This window comes from Carlito syrichta, unplaced genomic scaffold (assembly GCF_000164805.1).
Source record: "Carlito syrichta isolate Samal-C Ts95f unplaced genomic scaffold, Tarsius_syrichta-2.0.1 Scaffold287710, whole genome shotgun sequence".
Taxonomy (NCBI): domain Eukaryota; kingdom Metazoa; phylum Chordata; class Mammalia; order Primates; family Tarsiidae; genus Carlito; species Carlito syrichta.
The window spans coordinates 29803-49853 of NW_007231806.1; the positions used below are offsets into that span (position 1 = coordinate 29803).

Consider the following 20051-nt stretch of genomic DNA (forward strand, 5'->3'; position numbering starts at 1 on the left):
ATTGCCTGAGCCCATGGGTTCGAGACCCGCCTGGGCAACTTGGCGAGACCTTGTCTCTACTAATAAATCAAAAATGAGCCGGGTGTGGTAGCACACGCCTGTAGTTCCAGCTACTCGGAAGGCTGAGACGGAAGGATCGCCGGAGCCCAGCAGGTCGAGGCTGCGGTGGCCGGGAGCGGCCACTGCACTCTAGTCTGGGTGACAGAGTGAGACTCCAACTCAAAAAAAAAAAAAAAAAAGATAAGCTTGTTAGGCTTTTAGTGGCTCCGCTGTGCAATTTCCTTTCCCAGCGTCAGTTGTTGAATGGTGGAGCTGCTTAGAACACAGACTGAAACCCCCCCCGCCCAAAGTGCACCCTGCTCCCTTCTCGTCACACTGCAGTGCTCATCTGTTTTGAGCATGACACTCTCACGTTTCTCTTTTTCTGTCCTTTTCCTCTTACTGGCTTCCTTCTCCATTCTCAGGTTCTAGGCTTCTTGCCTTGCCGTGATCATCTCTAACTTACCTTAGGTCTGTTGAGTTTGAGCAAGCTGCATCCTTTCCCTGCAGTTAGGACATGAATCCCCTCACACCAAGTCTAGTGATGTGTACCTTTGCACCTGTGTTTGCCCTTGTGAATTGGAACTTCCGTTGTTAACCTCGTGTGCTTTGGTGTGTGGAGGACGTCTCCTTTCCCACCATCTTTATTATTTTTAAGTTTAGCATTATTGTGGAATCCTCCCCTTGCCAAGCTGATCTATGTTGGATATTTAATCTGCCAGATGTTCTTCTTAGTGCTCTTAGTGTAATTTAATCTGGCCTCGTCTCTTCCACTTACTCCGATTTGCAAACCTAAGGATACAGTTTTCCTTTTGTGAGGCTGCAGTTTCCCTTGCTAGGAGCCTGAAGTTCCACTCTTCACCTTCATCAGGAGTTGGGACTTAGGAAAAGTTCAGATTGCCACCCTTTGTGATTACAGTTGGCTCTTGTCATCTCTTCAGTAGTTAATGCCCTGGAAAGCCTGTAAAGTCAACAGTGGATTAGTGAAACTGAACCGTTTCTTCATTGTTGTGAAGCAACAGTTTTGTGAAGGGTTAGGGCTTGGGTTCGTTTCCACGTCAGTGAGTGTAACTAATTCTAGAGAGAATGGCTGCAAAGAATCATGGATGGACCCGGTCCTTCATTAGGAATGCCCTCTTAGTCATCATTCACATTCCTAAATTTTCTCTGCTATCAACAGTATATATTTTGGCATATCTGAACAAGTGTTTTTGTAAAATCAGTCACTAATTGTGGTATTGTGATGGGGCAGAATATCCTCATTCAAAATACTAGTAGATATTATCAGATTGGCTTCAAAATATAATTGTATCTTTCCCGTAATGAATGTGTGTATCTGTTTTCCCCACAGTCTTGTCAGTATTGGATATTCATCTTATTTTTCTGTTCACATAGATGGAAATGAATACTCTTTAAATTTGTATTTCTTTCATTACTGAAAATGAACATTTTTCATATAGCTGACCTTGTGGGTTTTTTTTGTTTTTTTTTTGAGTTGGAGTCTCACTGTGTCGCCCAGACTGGAGTGCAGTGGCCTTGACATGCTGGGCTCCGGCGATCCTTCCTCCTCAGCCTTCCGAGTAGCCGGAATTACAGACATGCGCTACTACACTCGGCTGATTTTTTTTTTTATTTATTTATTGTAGAGATGAGGTCTTGCTGCCCAGGCGGGTCTCGAACCCACGGGCTCAGGCAATCCACTCACCTCAGCCTCCCAAAGGCACGGGATTACAGACTGAGCCACTGAGCCTGACTGACCTTGTGTTTTTTAAGTGACCCTTTCTTATTCATTGTTCATTTTCTCTTTGACTTTTTTGTTTTTTTGCATTCTTTTACCTTTCATTATAGAGCTCACACACACACAAAATCACAAGTACATGAAATTTGTGTTGTTTGTCATCTTTCCCGTACTGGCAAGCAGTGCTGAAAGTTAACTAAATGAATAGCCGGGCTCCGTGGCTCAGCCTGCAATCCCTCGCTTGGGGAGGCTGAGGTGAGTGAATTGCAGTTAGGACCTGAATCCCCTTGCACCAGACCCGAGACCCGCCTGGGCAACTTGTCGAGACCTCATCTCTAAAATGAATAAAAAATTAGCCGGGCATGGTAGCGCGCGCCTGTAGTTCCAGCTACTTGGAAGGCTGAGGCGCAAGGATCACCGGAGCCCAGCAGGTTGAGACTGCGGTGGCCGGGAGCAGCCACTGCACTCCAGTCTGGGTGACAGAGTGAGACTCCAACTCAAAAAGAAAGAAAGTTAATTGAATGAATGGATAATTTCTCTTTGGCTTCCATACGTGTTGATGTCTCCACTACATAGAAGTTTTGCTTTTTCAGGAACTCAGATCTGACAAATATATATATATTTTGGATTATAGGATTTGAATTATGCTTAGAATATTGTCTTTCATTACTTTTATGCTTGGGGGGCAGTATTTAAATTTATCCCAGAATTTTTATTTTTTTACCATCTTAATTTTTGGTATATGGTAGAGATGTGAGTCCTCCCCTCCCTCCTCCCTCCAACGCGTGTATGATTTATTTTTGCACTTGATTTTTTTCTGCTTTCACAGACTTTGTGGTTTTCTTTCGTGTTACCCTCTACCTCATCTTCTTGTGGAGATGCCAGCTTATTTTCTGGTCATAGAATTATGAAAACTAGCTATACAAATTTACAGATATTTAAAATGAATCTTCATAAGTTCAGAGAAATTGTTTCTAGTCAGAGGCTCTGTTTGCGTTCAGAGTCGTGTTCTTCTTTCTTGAGTGAAGAGGGCTGAAAGATGTAGAAAACTTGGGCGGGGGCCAAGGGCGGGGTCTCACGCCTGCAGTCCCTGCTGCCAGGTGGCTGAGGTGGGAAGGCTGCTTGATGCTTGAGCCTCAGGGGCTGAGACTCCAGTGAGCTGGAATCAAGCCACTACACTTCAGCCTAGAGGACAGTGAGGCCCTGTCTCCAGAAACAAAACGCAAAGAACATCGTGGTTGACACTCAGTACGTCTTGGTTATGTGTTAAGCGCTTTGTTCATATTGAGTGTCAGCTGTGTGTTTTCAGTTTTATGAACTGAACAGTAAGTAAATAAACTTTGTTTTGCAAACAGTCTGTGGTGTGTCTATTCTAATGATAGCACAGTAGGAGAAACTGCCTTCTTGGGTTAAGATAGATTTCATCACACAGCTTTGTTGAGGTATAGCGGACTTGCAAACATCGGCATATATTTAAAGTGAATTGGCATATTTTGACCTATGTGTGCCCCTGTGCAACCGTCCCCACCCTCAAGAATGAGCGTGTTCATCGTTCCCAGAGTCGGCAAGTCATCCTTCCCCACTTGCCGACTTGCTTCATTCCTCTCCTGTGCTCGGGCAGCTGTTGCTCTGCTCTGTAGGACCACGGATTCGTTTGCGTTGTGTGGATTTTAATGTAAACGACGTGCAGAATGTGCCTTATCTGTCTTTGGACTTTTCGGGTCTGCTCTTGCTCTGCATACCTGCTTTGAGGTTCATCATGTTCTTGGTTTTTCGCCGTTCGTTCTCTGTATTGCTAGGTAGTAGGCCCTTGTGTGGACGTGCCGGCGTGTGTGTGTTCATTCATCTCTAACGCCTTTGGGATATTTCCGGTGTTTAGCTACTACAGTAAAGCTGCTGTAAACATCCATGTGGGCATAGCCTTTATTTCCTAAAAATGGAATTGGCCATATGGTAAGTGCATGAAACTAGTTTGTAAAGAAGTCTTGTTTTATATTCCTCCTAGATGTCTCTGATGCACGCCCTCACCAACACTTATTTAGGCTTAAACGTACACGTTTTGTACTTTTTTACTTGATTGATTGATGTATTTTGAGAGGGAGTCGCACTCTCGCCCAGGCTGGAGTGCAGTGGCATGCCCAAGGCCACCGCAGCCCCAACCCGCTGGGCTCAAGTGATCCTCCTGCTTCAACCTCCCAAGTGGTCGAGACTACAGGTGTGCACCACTACTGCTGGCTAAGCTTTTGATTTTTTTGGTAGAGGTGAGGTCTCGTTATGTTGCTGGTCTTAAGCTCCTGGCCTCAAGCAGTTCTCCTGCCTTGATCTCCCAAAGTGCTGGGATTACAGGTGTGAGCCACCGTGCCTAGCCTTTGTAGTTTCCTTGTACTTTTTTGTCTGTGTGGTTGGCATCAGGGTGCTGTTGACCTCGGAGTGATTTGGAAAGCATCGTCATCTTCTGTTCTGAATGCGTTTGAGTAAAATTGACATTATTTTGTCTTTAAATGTTTGGTAGTGTTCACCAGTGAGCCCATCTGGCTGTAAGGTTTTGTGGAAAGGTTAATAAGAATAGACTCAGTCTCTGTACTATGTGCAGCCTATTCAGCGTGCCCGTTACTTGCTGAGTATGTACGCGTCACATGGTTTGTTGACTTTATTAGAATAATGTACAAAATATTTTAATAGTCCTTTTGTAATTCATTTAAACTAAGAGGTACTTACGGTAAACTCCACCCTCTTTAGTGTATAGTCTCACAAGATTTGACAAACATGCAGTGTGTAGCCACCACTAAGCCAAGGCAGAGCTGCTCTGCTGGCCCCCTGCCCCCGGCTGTTCAGGAGGCTGAGGGTTCTGTAGGCCCCGGAGCTGGAGTCCAGCCTAGGCAACCATAGCAAAACTGTCCCTGTTTTTTGTTTTTGTTTTTGAGTTGGAGTCTCACTCCGTCACCAGGCTGGAGTGTGTGGCACACTCACGGCCACCCCAGCGTCGACCTGCTGGGCTCCGGTAATCCTTCCGCCTCAGCCTTCCAAGTAGCCCGAACTATAGGCACGCACTACCACGCCTGGCTAATTTTTGGATTTATTATAGAGACGAGGGCTTGTCACGTTGCCTGGACTGGTCTCGTACCCGCGGGCTCAGGCAATCCACTCACCTCAGAGGCCCAAAGTGCTGGGATTACAGGCTGAGCCACTGAGCCTGGTCATCCCTATTTTTAAGAAAGTGGCTCTGTTGCCCCCACCTGAGAGACTGTAGTCAGCCCCCTTCACTCACAGCCACTGGCAGCCACTGACCTTTTCTGTCTGTATTTTTGTCTTTGTGAGAAAGTTGTGTATGAGGGATAATGCTGTCGCCTTTGGCATTTCGTATGGTTGTGTGGACGAGCTGTCATTGTTCGGTAGCATTCCGGTAGCTGCGTGTATCATTGTGTGTTCTTCCATTTCCTAGTTGAACATTTGGGTTGTTCCCATTTCTGGAAGTCATGAACAAAGTCACTGTAAACATGTGAACAGATTTTTTTTATGACCCATGTATTTTGAACATGCGTAGAATATGTAGTGAGTTTACCTTTTGTTCCAGAGTAGGAATTTGTGTTTTCTCTTTTTCTTCTCACCAGCCTAACTAGAGGTTTGCCAGTTTTATTCTCCTTCTCAGAGAACCAGCTTTGGTTCATTGGGCCAGTCTGTTTTCCCTGTTAAATGCTGCTGGCCTTTGCTCTTAGACTTACCTTCTTTCTTCTACTTACTTGGCATTAATTTTTTCTTCTCTACTAGTCTGTTAAGGAAGAAGCCAGGGTCACTGGTTTGAGACTTCTTTTCCAGTATAGGTATATAGTATTATAAGTTTCCTTCTAAATACTGCGTTATTTGCAACTCATGAAGTTTGACATGTTTTCATTTTAATTCCAAGATACTTTTTTTTTTTTTTGAGTTGGAGTCTCACTCTGTCATCCAGACTGGAGTGCAGTGGCCGCTCCCGGCCACCACAGCCTCGGCCTGCTGGGCTCCGGCGATCCTTCCGCCTCAGCCTTCTGAGTAGCCAGAATTACAGGCATGCGCCACCACGCCCAGCTGATTTTTTGATTTATTGTAGAGATGAGGTCTTGCCTTCCCAGGCGGGTCTTGAACCCACGGGCTCAGCCAATCCACTTACCTCAGCCTCCCAAAGGCGCAGGATTACAGGCTGAGCCACCGAGCCTGGCCAAGATACTTTTTAATTACCTTTTTGATTGCTTCTGATCATAGCGTTATTTAATTGCCAATATTTGAGAATTTTTCAGATATTTTTATTGATTTCTAATTTAATTCCAGCATACTTTTGTCAGAAAGCATACTTCTCATTATTTTAATCTCTGACTTTTTTGAGGTTTGTTTTATGGCCCAATGCATGGTTTGTGTTGGTAAATATTCCTTGTGCCCTTGAAAAAAACATACAACTATGCTGTTATCGGGTATAGTGTTCTATATGTATTAGTTTGTGGATGGTGTTAAGTCTTCTGTATTCTCTCTTTTTTTTTTGGTCCTTGGTTATTGAGAGAGGGGTTCTGAAATCTCTGACTGGATTTCTTCTTGCAGTTTTATCAGGTTTTGTGCAAGTATTTTGATGCTTTGTTATTAGTTGCGTGAACATTTAGGATTTATATCCTCTTGATGAATTGACCCCTTTATCATTGTGAAATGACATTTATCTCTCTGAGTATACTTTACTCTGAAATCTGCTTTGTCTGATATAATTTTTTTCTTTTCTTTTTTTTTTGAGTTGGAGTCTTACTCTGTTGCCCAGGCTGGAGTACAGTGGCATGCTCATGGCCACCCCAGTGTTGACCTGCTGGGCTCTGCTTTAACCTTCCAAGTAACTGGAACCACAGGTGTGCACTACCACACCCGGCTAATTTTTTATTTATTGTAGACACGAGGTCTCACCAAGTTGCCTGGGTGGGTCTTGAACCTGCAGGCTCAGGCAATCCACTCGCCTTGGCCTCCCAAAGTGCTGGGATTACAGGCTGAGCCACCAAGCTCGGCGATTTACTTTTTTTCCATACTCATATCCTGTTTGTTTTTATATTTGAGGTGTGATTGGGTATCTTTTGAAAATGTAAACTGACAATCTATTCATTTTATTTGACGTGATTAACCCATTTAATTTTTAGTGTGGTTGTTCTTATGGTTGGATTTATACTCACCAGTTTGCAATTTGTCTTTTATTCATACTGTTTATATTTTTGTAGTATTTATTTCTTTTTTTCTGCTTTGTTTTGAAATAATTGACTCGTAAAAATCATCCGTGTTACCTCCTTTGTTGACTTTTTTGGCCATAGCTTTTTATTATATTAATTAGAGTTTCATGGTAGAAGTGTTTAACTTACTACTGTGTACTTCTAAGTAATACCACACCACTTCACATGCAGATAAGAACGCAGCGGTGTGCTTTTGTTTCTTCTTTCTGTCCTTGATGCTTCTGTCATGTCACTTCTGCATGTCTCATAAAACCCACAGTATTTTCTTTTTAATTTTGCTTTAGTCAGTTATTTTAAAAATAGCTTTAAAATACAAGAAAAGTGTCTCTCTTATGTTTCCCCACATAGTCACTGCTTCTGATGCTCTTCATTCCTTTCTCTCAGTGCAGATTTCCGTCTGGTATTCTGTTTCTTCTCTGCCTAGGGAATCTTCTCTAATTTCCTGTCGAGTGGGTCTGCTGGCAGTGAATTCTTTCAGCTTCCCTATACAGGTTTCATATCCCTTAATTGAAGTGAGACCTGAAGTGTTTCGGATTTCAGCTGTTTTTGGGTTTTGGGAAATATGCATACACACACGTATATAAATAAATATAATGATGTCTTGAGGATGAGTGCCAAGTCTAAACATGAAATTCATTTATGCTTTACATATGCCTTATATACATACCTTGGAGGTAATTTAATACAATATTTAAAATAATTTTGGTCACAAAGTTTGTTGGATTGAACCATCAGAAAGCAAAGGTGTCACTATCTCATGTCATCACTCACAAAGTTTTACATTTTGGAGTATTTCAGCTCAGGAATGTTTAACCTGTATCAGAAAAAGTGTGTAACTTGCCTTTGTTTTTGAAAGATTACTTTTGCTGAGCTGCTAGGGTGCCAGGACTTTTATTCTGAGTACATTAAAGGCTGCTCCCCTTCTTCTCTCGTGCATTGTTTACAGCTAGAAGTCTGCTGATGTTTTTACTTTGCTCCTCTGTGTAAAATATATTTCCCCTGGCTACTTTTTAGATTTTTCTTTTAACTATTTATTTTAAATCATTTGATTAAGATGTGCCTTCATGTAATTTTCTTTCTTTGCTAAATTTTATGGGATTTTCTTATGCTTGGGTTCATCGAGACTTTTGTATCTGTAAGTGTTCATCAAATGTGGACAGTTTTCTGCCTTTCTCCCTCTTTTTTGTAAAGCTTGAGATACAATTCACACTCCATGCAGTCCACCCATTTCAAGTGTACGTGTAGTGGCTTCTGCATATTCACAGAGTTGTCTGCATCTGACGCAGTCCACGGGAGAACATTTTGTCATCCCAGAGTGGAGCTCTGCACCCACAAGCTGTTCTCCCTGTGGTGCACAGGAACTCATTCTGGGTGGCTTTCGCAGTCCTGGGTGCTTTTCTCACATGTGTGTGCTGATCAGCATGCAGGGACCATCTTCCAGTCTCCGGCCTCTTTGCTCACCTCTCTTCTCTCTGGACTCTGCATCCTGAATTCGAGTCTCTGTGGCTTCCCTGGACCTTCTCTGTCTCTGGAGCCCATGGGAGGTCACTGGGCTCCACCTGGCACCCCTGACTTGGGCCGCCTTCTGCAAATCCTGTCTAGGAAGTAAACTGAGGCAAATACAGCATCCACTGGGTTGTTCCCATCTTTCAGGAATCACTCTCCTGCCCTGGTTGGTGTCTGATCTCTGAAATTTGTTGATTCATTTATATATCTGAGATTAAAGTTGTTGCAGGTGGGATAGTAAATTTAGTTCCTGTTATTCCATCTTGATTAGAGGTAGAAGTTTCAGCAGAGTGTGGTGGCTCACACCTGTAATCCCAGCACTTTGGGAGGCTGAGGCAAGAGGATCACTTGAGCCCGGGAGCTTGAGACCAGCCTGGACAACGTAGCGAGACCTCATCTCTACAAAAAAATTAAAAAATTAGCTGAGTGCGGTGTCACATGCCTGTATTTAGTTGTGGCCTTGGCAATCACAGGTCCCTGGGAGGCTGAACCCGGAGGATCTAATCCAGTCTAAGGACTCAGCTAAGTGGAGAGTATTTTGTTTTCCTTTCTGTGCTTAGGCAGAATGCACAATTCTTGTTTTGTGAAGTGCAGATGAGAGACTGATGTGCACCTTGCCGCGCTAAGAGGGAAGGCACTTGGATTACAGATGTGAGCAGCCGCTGGGATACTAGAGTCGTGTTTCGTTTTGCCTAAGACCAGCTTAATCATTTGGTGCTTAGAAATTAGACTTGGCTCTACTATAAGTTGATCGTTCTTTTCCTCTCACATCTGGTGCCATTTAAAGGACACACTCCTTTTGTGCTTCTAAAAGTAAAGATGCAGTGTAAGTATTGATGTATTAAATTTGTATTTTGTTTTTGTTTTGAGTCAGAGTCTTGCTCTCTCTCTCTCAGACTGGAGTGCAGTTCACTGCAGCCTCGACCTCCTGGGCTTAGGTGAACCTCCCGCCTCAGCTTCCAAGTAGTTGGGATGACCGGTGTGCACTACCATGCTCGGTTAATTTTTCAATTTTTTGTAGAGATGAGGTCTCATTCTGTTGCCCAGATTGGTGTCAAACTCCTGGGCGCAAGCATTCCTCCTGCCTTGGCCTCCCAAAGTGCTGGGATTACAGACGTGAGCCACGACACCTGGCCTGAATTTGTTTTAATCTGCTAGGTGGTGAGTGTATAACTTAATCACAGCAGTGAGTTTTTCTAGAGTAGGTAAGATTTCCCCTGTTAGCCCCTTCCCATGTTTTTGGATAATAATTTAAGTCATTCATCAAAACAACTAAATCTTATTTAACCCTGAACCAAGTTGTAGAGAACAGCATATAACCCTTCCCTGCTTTTTCTTCTCTTACAGGAAAAGTAAGAAGCTTAAGCTCATCTTTGTGGTCACTAACTCACTTGACAGCTTTGCATTTGAGTGACAATTCCCTGTCCCGCATTCCTTCAGACATTGCCAAGCTTCACAATCTGGTATATCTGGACCTGTCCTCTAATAAGATCCGTAGTTTACCAGCAGAACTCGGAAACATGGTATCACTCAGGTATGCAAATTCAGCTTAGTACATACCCCCAGAGCAAAATATAGCATTTGTTGCATTAGGAAACAACACTATTCAGTTAATGGTATTTGAATAAAAGTAAACATAACTATATCCTTTATGAAAAGTGTTTTTTTGGGAAAATTGAATGACATCTAATAATAAATTAGGTAGAGCCATTCATTACCTGACTTTTTTTTTTATTGCTGTTTTGTGTAACGTACTTTACTCTCGAACACTAATTTTTGGACAAAGTAAGTGCAACAAGTATAAGACACTTGTGTTATTCCAGATACTCACCTGAGACAGACAGTTGGGCGCCATACATCCTTACCACAGGGCCCAGGAAATCATTGTCAACTGGCGAAACCTTTTTGCCATCTCAGGGCTTGTACGTATGATAGCAGTAAAGTCTGGATGTGAAAGAAGCTAGAATGAGGTATTACATTTGGTGGACTCTGGTGTGTTGTATAGAATTTGGAATCCACATGGAGTTCAGGTTGGGATCTTAACTTTGCCCTTTACAAGCCGTGTGATCTCGGGTAAGCTTCTTAACCCAGGATTTACGGATATTTGAGATAATGGGTAAAAAGCCACTAGCTCCCTACCTGGCACATGCTGTATTTTAACAAATGACAATTACTATTTTTCTTATTACCTCTGTTTTATAAGATAGATAAGATCTACCCAAGTTAAATAAAAAGTTGGATTCTAACTGCTGTGTTAATCCCAGTGGAATGTCTTGTCCATTTCGTATGACTTGCCTTTTCTTCATGGGTCCACTGGCCTTTCTGCTGCCTTCCGCCAGTTGCCACGTCGGAAAAAGGAGTAAGGGATTTGTGAAAGTTTCTCTGTTGCTGCCAGTCTAGCCGTTTGGCATTTTTCTAGGCTTAATCCGTATCCACCCGGACCATATTTAATCCTCGGACACAAATATACTTGAAGGACTTCCTTTTCTGCGTGTTGTATGTGGAAATAAGCAGGAGCCAATTATTCAGAACTAGTTTCTCACGTCAATTTATGGCCTCAGTAGTAACCAGGATTCATTTACATTTCAAACCCAGGATTATAGAAATAGATTTTCTTCACAACTAAAAATTGATAAATAAAAATCCAGGAAATTGCCCGTGTCTCAGTGTTGGCTCTCTAGTTTTTCCCCTATTGAAGATTCCTTTGACATTTGTATTAATGAATATCTATCCAAAACAGATTATTGATAATCCTGAGTATTGATGCAGCTGCTGTTATTTCTGAAGTGGAACTTTAGTAAACAGGAATCATAAACGTAATTGTGCAGCTGTCATAAGCTCTTTTGAGTTGTTACTGTGTGATCATTTTAGTTCTCTTAACAGTTCACATGTTAGGCTTTATCGTTTCAATGTTCTTAATACATGGAGTGACCCTGTGTGATAGAACAGTGCTGCCCGGGGTGCTCTGTGGACTGGCGCTGGAGGGACAACCCGGTGCTGTCGGTCTGCATGAGATGATGTAGCCCTTGAGAATATTTGTACATGTCTCTTGACTCCAGTGCTTTTTAAAAATTATTGGGGCTTATGTTTTATCTTTTTTTTCCTTGTCTCATTTTTCTAGTAGCTTGTTTTTTTTCCTGTATTTTATAAAAGTATTGGTCTGTGGCATTTTCCTTTTTTTTTGAGCACATGTAGTTCAAGAAATACTGTACTAAACATTGGAATATCATATAACATTTTATCATTCTTAGGCACGTATGTTCCTAGAAATTATACAGCGGAGTTTAACAGTCAAAGGTTAATGTGTTTTCTGACTTCATCAACAGGGAGCTCCATTTAAATAACAACCTGTTACGAGTTCTACCTTTTGAGCTGGGAAAACTGTTTCAGTTGCAGACTTTAGGCCTGAAAGGTATGACTTCATGTTTGTGCTTCTTGTGGTGTGTGTGTGTCCTTGACTCCAAAGGAGCCGAGAGGGATTCTCTTGTCTGGGGATGTTTTGGCAGCCTCATTTTCCCCAGCCTTTGTCAGTTTCTTGGGTGCATTCCAGTCGAGTCTCTCGTCTGTGGGCTGTAGCCTGTCTGCTAGTCTTGGTGTTCTCTTTTGCTCCTGGCCCAGTCTTTTCTGCCTCTGCTTAATGAACCCTGTGCTCTGATGATACATTCCCAAGGCCTTACTTTGTTTATTTTCTCATACTATAAACAGCTTTTTTTCTTATGTTCAAGTCTCAAAATATGGAGACTCTCACAAAGTACAGAAAACAGGCAGTAGAAAATTTTGATCCATTCGACGAACCTGCTTATAAAATTGGGATTTAAAGCATAATTTCTAAAACTTGATGTATGAGGACTAGATGAATATGCTAGCAGTTGGGGACAGAATTGATCCAGCAAGAATCATTAGGAAATATGCATTTTGGAAATCAGTAAGATTAAAAGTCACATTTTAATAATATGTCCATACTTGTAAATTTATTATTATATTAAATGATTCTTCATCAGTCTTGGGTAAGATATGCCCAGTCTACTGAGTAATTGCTTCCTAAAAAATGTATCAAAAGTAACTGGATGAAGTCTTCAAGATTTTGTACTCTTAGTTTTTTGAATACAGTTATAAAATGAGGTTTTTCTTCCCATAAATCCATTTCACATATTACACGACTAACAATTTTTAAGAATAAATGAAAAAACACAAATCTGCATTTTCAAATGTTTGGTAAATGGTTCTTTGGAAAGTTTCATTTGTGTGGGCTGGATTGGCTGAGGCTGCTTAAAATAAAGCCAGTAAAGTATAAGAGGAAGATTCCTTTTTCTGTTCTGTCTCTCAGCCCAGCTCTTTTTCTTTGTGTTCTGTTTTTAAATTTAAGGAACAGAAAAGTACTGTGTGGCAGAGTGTCCATGTACTGCCTGCTGGAACTGATGGGGAATGTCCTGTTACTTGTGTGTTGATTGTGAAGTTGAAGACTTTGGAGCATGGCAGAGTGCTCGGACCCCGTGGTCCTCTTCCAACCCTCCTGGCAGGGTGGCCACTCTTGTATGTCCTTCTGGGTCAAGTTTTGCAGTCTTACAGTACAGGTTTTGCAAGTCGCCACTTGCCTTCACCAGGGATTTTCACAGACGGTTTGGAGCGAGGGTCGTCAGTCACAACTCTGCATCCTCATAGACCGTACAGGGAGTCTCTGGCTGCCAGGGCTTACCGCGCAGGGCATGACTAAGGCTCCTTCGTCCCTGATGCAGCCCCTGGCTCCTCATTCAAAAAGGCCCTTTGCCGTTCTAGCTCTTGACTTTTACGTGGCTTCCTTGGAAGTACCGTTTCAAAGAGACATTTCTCTATCCCAGATACCCTGTTGCACTGTGTTACACTTCTGTCTGTAACAGTAGTTTTCTTTTCACTGATTTCCGCTTTTTTGGGCAAATCTTATTTTTTTGAGCTTCTGCAGTTTACACTTTAATTCAGATGTCGTGCTAGCTACTTCTTAAAGTAACTATATTATCTTTGCCCTCTCTGAAAACTTCTGTCGTTAATTTCTCATGATACCTGTTAGTTATTTGGAAGATGCAGATGTGTCTCTTCAGAGTCTTGTCTGTTTGCTACATCATACAGTCCCACAGGACCACAGTATTTCTGCTTCATGATTCCATTCATACTGTCTTTAAGGTTGACTGTGTAAGTCTTGTGTGCTTCACTTTTTTTCCCCATTTTTTTATATTCAGAATCATGCTACAGTGAAAGGCAGGACTGTGACTTCAGATACTCATTTGCTTTTTTTCTTAAACTTTTAATATGCTTATAGATTCACATGCACTTGTAAAAAATCATGTAGCACAGTCCTGTGCCCTTCACCTAGTTTCCCCCGATGGTAGCATCTGTCAAAACTGTAGTTCACGGTATGGCAAGCGGAGCTGGCAGCAGACAGGCTTTGTGAAACAAACCAGGACCGAGAGACACATGCTGCATGAGCTCACTCACACATGGAGTCTAAAAAGTCAGACTCAGAAATAGAGGGTAGACTGTTTTCCAGAGGCTGGGGGGAGCGGGGGGAAGTTGGTCAGAGGCTTTCAGTTAGGAGGAGGTGGCGTGGTGATCTGTTGCCCAGCACGGTGACTGTCGCAGTAATAATGCACGGTGTATTTTACTGCAGCTAAAAGAATGGACCTTAAATGTTTTCACCACAAAGAAACAAGGATGTGAGATGATGAATATGTTAACCAGTCAGATCTGATCATTCCACAGTGTATGCGTGTGTGGGGACATCACTTTGTGCCCCATAAATGTATATAAGGGGAGACCCCAAAACACCCAGAATTGTCTTCTGGAGGATGGGCCCCTTGTGGTTTACTTTCAGTTTGTTCCTCTAGATCAATTGGTCAAACATAGTTTTTACCTGGAAGTTTTGAGAGGGTTGCATCATGATTTGTGGATCAGATGTGGCCAGCGGCCGACTGGGTGTTCCACCACGACCACGAACCTGCCCACGCTGGGCTGAATGTTCCGCAGTTTTTGACCCAAGCAGCGTGATCCCCATGTCCCCCCATTCACCCCATCTCACCCCAAGTACTTTTTCTTGTTTTCCCGGATGAAAGAAGACCTTAGAGGGAAACCTTCTGCTGATGTGGAAGAGGTGAAACCAGAAACAGCAGAAGCACTAAAAGGCATACAAATTGATGAGTTCAAAACTGTTTTGAGCTGTGGAAAGCGTCTCGATGGGTATCTTGCGTTAAGTGGAGAGTACTTTGAAGGCGACTGAAGTTTAATACTTTAGAATAAATACGCAGCTTTTTATAAAAGCCGTTTTTTTGAGGGGCCTCCCTCATCCATTTGTGTGTCAGTGTAAACAGGTACAGAACATTTCCATCACCAGGGATCCCTCTTGCTGCCCTTTTATTGCCAAACCTCCTTTCTTCCACCCCCATCACTCCGTAACTCTTGGCAACCATTGTTAAGTTCTCCACGTCTGTAGTTCTGCTATTTCAAAATTACTGAATGGAATCATATGTCTGTAACCTTGAGAGGCTGACCTTTCCACTCCGGTCAGCTCTTTGGATCGTCAGCCCAATTATTGCATGTACTGGTAGTGTGTTCCTTTTCATCAGTGAGTAGTATCCGCGGTATGTCTCTGGATTGGTTTCACCACTCACCTATTGAGGGACATCTGGGTTGCTTCCAACTTTTGGGTGTTACCAGTAAAGCTGCTGTGAATGTTCAACGTACATGTGGCTGTGTGAATATAAGTCTTCCTTTCTCTAAGACAAATGCCCGGTTGTGCAATTAATTGCTGGGTCGTTTGGGGGCTGCATGTTTAGTTTTTAAAGAAATTTCCAAAACTCCATTCCAACTGGCTGTGATGGGTGGTCCTGCTTCTCCGCATCCCCACCAGCATTTGCTCTTGTCACTGTTATCTTTGCCATTTGGTAGATGTGTAGTCACACCTTGAGGCTTTGACTTACCTTTCCCTGATGGCTAAGGATGTTGAACATCCTTGCATGTGCTTATTTGTCATCTGCTTTGTTTTCTTCGGTGAAGCATCTCTTCATGTCTTTGTCCATGTTCTAATTGGATTGCCTGCCTTTTTACGGGTATATTCTAGGCACTAGTCCTTTTTGGGATATGTGGTTTGCACATATTTCCCCCCAGTTTGTAGCATGTCTTTTCATCCTTTGAACAGGGTCTTTTGTATAGCAAACGCTTTGCATTTTGATGAAGCCCAGCTTATCAGTTATTTCTTTTATGGGTCTAAGAACTCCTTGAATAGCTCTAAATCCCAAAGATTTTCCCTCAAGTTTTGTTTGGAAGTTTTATGGTTTATTGTTTGGCATTTAGTCTGACCCATTTTGATTTAAGATTGAGTTACAGGACGTGAGGGATCAGCCTGGGGTTGGTTGTTAGATTGTGGATGTCACGCCAGCCTTGCTGTTGAAAGGTGATCTTGGCTCCACTGAGCTGCTTCTGTACCTCTGTCAAAGGTCAGTCGGCCACACCTGCGTGGGCGTCTTTCTGGATTCTCTGTTCTGTTCCATTGCTCTGTATATCTACTCTTCTGCCAGTAACATATAGTTAAACTGTATTGGGGGTAAGTCTTGAAATAGGATAAACTACTTCCTCAACTTTAGTCTTTTTCAAGATTTTTTTTCTCTTTGCTTTTTTGCTATAAATGTTAGAACGTAGTTGCAAAAACGATTAGCTGGGTACGGTGGCTCATGCCTGTAATCCTAGAACTTTGGGAGGCTGAGGTAGGAGGATCGCTTGAGACTAGGAGTTCAAGACCTAGGCAGCATAGTGAGACCTCGTCTCTACAAAAAATAAAAAAAGTAGCTGGGTGTGGTGGTGTGCGCCTGTAGTGCCAGCTACTCAGGAGGCTGAGGCAGAAGGATCTCCTGAGCCCAGGAGAGGCTGTGGTGAGCCATGGTGGGGCCACTGCACTCCATCTGCAGTCTGGGTGACAAGGTGAGACTTTGACTCAAACGAACACTCAAACAAAGTAAAGAATATAGTTGCAAAAAATACTACTGAAAGCATGATCGGAATTGTCTTACACCTGTATGTCAAATTGGGGAGAACTGACTTATTTACTGTGTTGAGTTGTCCAGTTCATGAACAAGCTGTTTGTCTCCATTTATTTCGATTGCCTTTTGCCTTTTTTCATCAGTGTTACGTAGTTTTGGGTGTACAAATTCTGTACATGTTTTGTTAAATGTATCTAAGCCTTTTTGTTTTGAGTGACTATAAATGGTTTGTATTGTAAACTCTACTGTCCATGTGTTGATTCCAAGTATGTAGATGTATAGGCATGCATCACTTAACCATGGAGATAATTCTGAGAAATATGTCATTACGTGATTGCATTGTCATGTGAACATCATGGAATGCACTCACACAAACCTGTACAGAATATTACTATCCTGCAAATCAAAGGCAGCTGTAACACAGTGGTAAGGACTTGTGCATCTAAGCATTAAAAAAAAGTAGAGTAAAACTACAGTATGTTGTGCATGTGGTCTGTTGTTAACCACAACGTCATTATGCAACACAGTAGATTTTTGTGGGTTTGTCTTGTATCCTGCTGTTCTGTTGTGCTCACTTATAAAAGTTTGAGAAGTGTCTTCTGCTTTCTTGTGGACTTCTTGGGCTTTTCTGTGCAGAAAATCATCACGTCACCTGCAAGTAGAGATTCTGTTGTTTCTTCCTTTTCATTCCTTGTCTTGTCATGTTGCATTAACTAGAACTGACAGTGCTGTGTTACATAAGGGTTGTGAGCGCAGGCATCCCTCCTTGCTCCTGATCTTAGAATGTGTTTATTTGTTCACTACTAAGTATAATGTCGGCAGTATAATGTTTTCAGAATGATAAAGAGCATACACAATATTGACCCAGCTTTGCATTCTTGGAGTAAATACTGCTTCGTCATGGGATAAAATTCTTTAATTTATTGCTCATTCTGCTTCCTAATATTTTCTTAAGTATTTTTGCCCTTATTTATTTTTTTGAATTGATTTCTTACTCTGTTGCCCAGGCTGGAGTGTAGTGGCATGCTCCCGGCCACTGCAGCCTCGACCTGCTGGGCTCAGGCGGTCCTTCTGCCTCAGCCTTCCAAATAGCTGGAACTATAGACACATGCCACCACACCCAGCTAATTTTTTGGTTTATTGTAGAGATGAGGTCTCTCCAAGTTTCCTAGGCTGGTCTTGAACCTCTAGGCTGAGGCAGTCTTCTCACCTCAGCCTCCCAAAGTGCTGGGATTATAGGCATGAGCCACTGCACCCAGCTAGGAATTTTTGCCTTTATATGCATGAGGGATATTGGTCTGTAGCTTTCCTTTTGTTCTGGTTTGGTTGTTTGCTTTATTTTTATCCTTTCTGTCTGTTTTTGGTATCAGGGTAATATTAGCTTCATATAGTGACTTTGAAAGTGTTCCCTGGTCTTCTGGTTTCTGGAAGAGATTCTTTAGAATTAATTTTAATTCTTCTTTAAGCATTTGGTAGAATTTTCCAGTGAAAACATTTTAACCTGGAGATTTCTTTTTGGGGAACTTTTAAATTGCAAACTCATCTTTCTAATATTTGTAGGACTATTCAAGTTGTCTGTTTCACAACAGATGAGCTGTTGATAATGTGTGTTTTTCAAGGATGTGGTTCATTATATCTTTGTTACTAAATTTACGCATGTAGAGTCGTTCATAGTATTACCTTTACCCTTTGATGTACAGGGTTGGTAGTGATACCGTTTCAATCCGGATAATGGAAACTTTTGTCTTTTTTTTTTTTTTTTTTTTGAGTTGGGGTCTCACTCTGTCACCGATGCTAGAGTGTAGTGACATGATCACAACTTACTATAGCCTCAGCCTCCTGGGCCCAGCAGTCCTCTTGCCTCAGCCTCCCGAGTACCTAAGACTACAGGCATGTACTACCACACCTATCTGAGGTCCTGCTGTGTTGCCCAGGCTGATCTCTAACTCCTGGTCTTGCTCCTCCTGTCTCGGCCTTCCAAAGTGCTAAGATGACAGCCGTGAGCCACCACTTCCAGCCATTTTTTTTTTTGGTCAATCTTGTCACAGGTTTGTCAGTTTTATTGATCTTTTCAGAGAAACAGCTTTTAAATTTGCCTTCTGCTGTTTTTCAGTTCTCCATTTCATTGAGTTCTATTCTTTAGTATTTCCCTCCTTGCTTTGGGCCTGTCTCTGTTCTCTAGGCTTTTGAGGTGGCAGCTTAGATCACTGAACTGAGACTTTCTCTCCTCTTGCATGTGTGTCCAGACACATGTTCTGATTGGTTTTTATTTTGCCTAGCTCAGTACATTTTAAAATTTTCCTTGGACTTTCTCTTTGACCTGTAATCTATAATTCACTCAGTGTTTGGAGATTTTCCTATTGTCTTTCCGTTTTATTTTGTTTTTCAGAGTCTCCCTTTGTTGCTCAGGCTAGCCTCAAACTCCTCAGGCTCAATTAGTCCTCGCACCTCCGTCTCCCGAGTAGCTGGGCCTACAGGTACATACCTGCACTTGGCTTACTTGTTGATTTTTTTTTTTTTTTTGAGTTGGAGTCTCACTCTGCCGCCCAGACTGAAGTGCAGTGGCCACTCCCGGCCACCACAGCCTCGACCTGCTGGGCCCCGGTGATCCTTCCGCCCCAGCCTTCCAAGTGACTGGAACTACAGGTGTGCGCTACCACGCCCGGCTAGTTTTTTTGATTTATTGTAGAGATGAGGTCTCACCAAGTTGCCCAGGTGGGTCTCGAACCCGCAGGCTCAGGCAGTCCACTCACCTCAGCCTCCCAAGGCGCAGGATTACAGGCTGAGCCACCGAGCCCGGCTACTTGGTGATTTTTAATGTGATTTCCTGGTAGTCAGAGAGTACATTCTATATGATTTCAGTTCTTTGTAATTGAAGTTTGTTTTATGGCCTAGGATATGGTCCATTCTGGTATATGTTCCTCGAGCACTGGAAAAGAATGTGTATTCTACTGCTATTGGGTAAAATGTTCCATAAATGTCTGTTAGGTTCTGTATATTATAGTAACCTATTTGATTGGCGGTGTAGAGGTTTTCGTCAAGTTCTGTCAGCTGCGGAGGGGGAGTTTGAAGTCTCCAGCTATGGCTGTAGATTTGTCCTTTCAGGTTTATCAGTTTTGCCTCACATACTTTTTAGTTCTCTTATTTGGAAGCAATTTACAGTGGCTGTGTATCTCTTTGGGGGACTGACTTTATCAATATGTGATGTCACTCTTTATCTCTGGCCATTTCATTCACCCTGGAGATGATGTTATCTGATGATCACTGGCCACTCCTGTTCCCCTTGGCCAGCTTTGTGTGCTGCGTATCTGTCACCATTCTTTTCTGCCTCTGTTGTCATGTTGGAGCTGAGTTTCTGTGGGCAAGATACAGTTGGGTCATGCTTCTTCATGATTTTCTCGTGTATTTAGACAGACCATCTACATTTAAGGTGGTTATTGATGAGTTAGGGCCTAAATCTGCCATTTTATTTTTGTTCTTGTTTTCTGCTTGTTATCCTGTTTTCTGTTTTTCACTTTTCTTTTTTTTCCTTTC

The 20051-nt window shown here is 42.4% G+C and overlaps 1 protein-coding gene across 3 annotated transcripts in view; it reads left to right on the forward strand.

Moving 5' to 3' along the window:
* CNOT6 (CCR4-NOT transcription complex subunit 6) overlaps nucleotides 1-20051 on the forward strand; it is a 49189-nt gene that overhangs the window by 15013 nt on the left and 14125 nt on the right. For all 3 annotated transcript variants that reach the window (XR_503996.1, XR_503997.1, XM_021709914.1), the window contains exons 2-3: nucleotides 9862-10048; nucleotides 11841-11926. Coding sequence is in view for 1 of the 3 variants with exons in the window: in XM_021709914.1 (XP_021565589.1) it covers nucleotides 9862-10048; nucleotides 11841-11926 (273 nt within the window). In the remaining 2 variants the exon portion in view is untranslated. The remainder of the gene's footprint in view (nucleotides 1-9861; nucleotides 10049-11840; nucleotides 11927-20051) is intronic.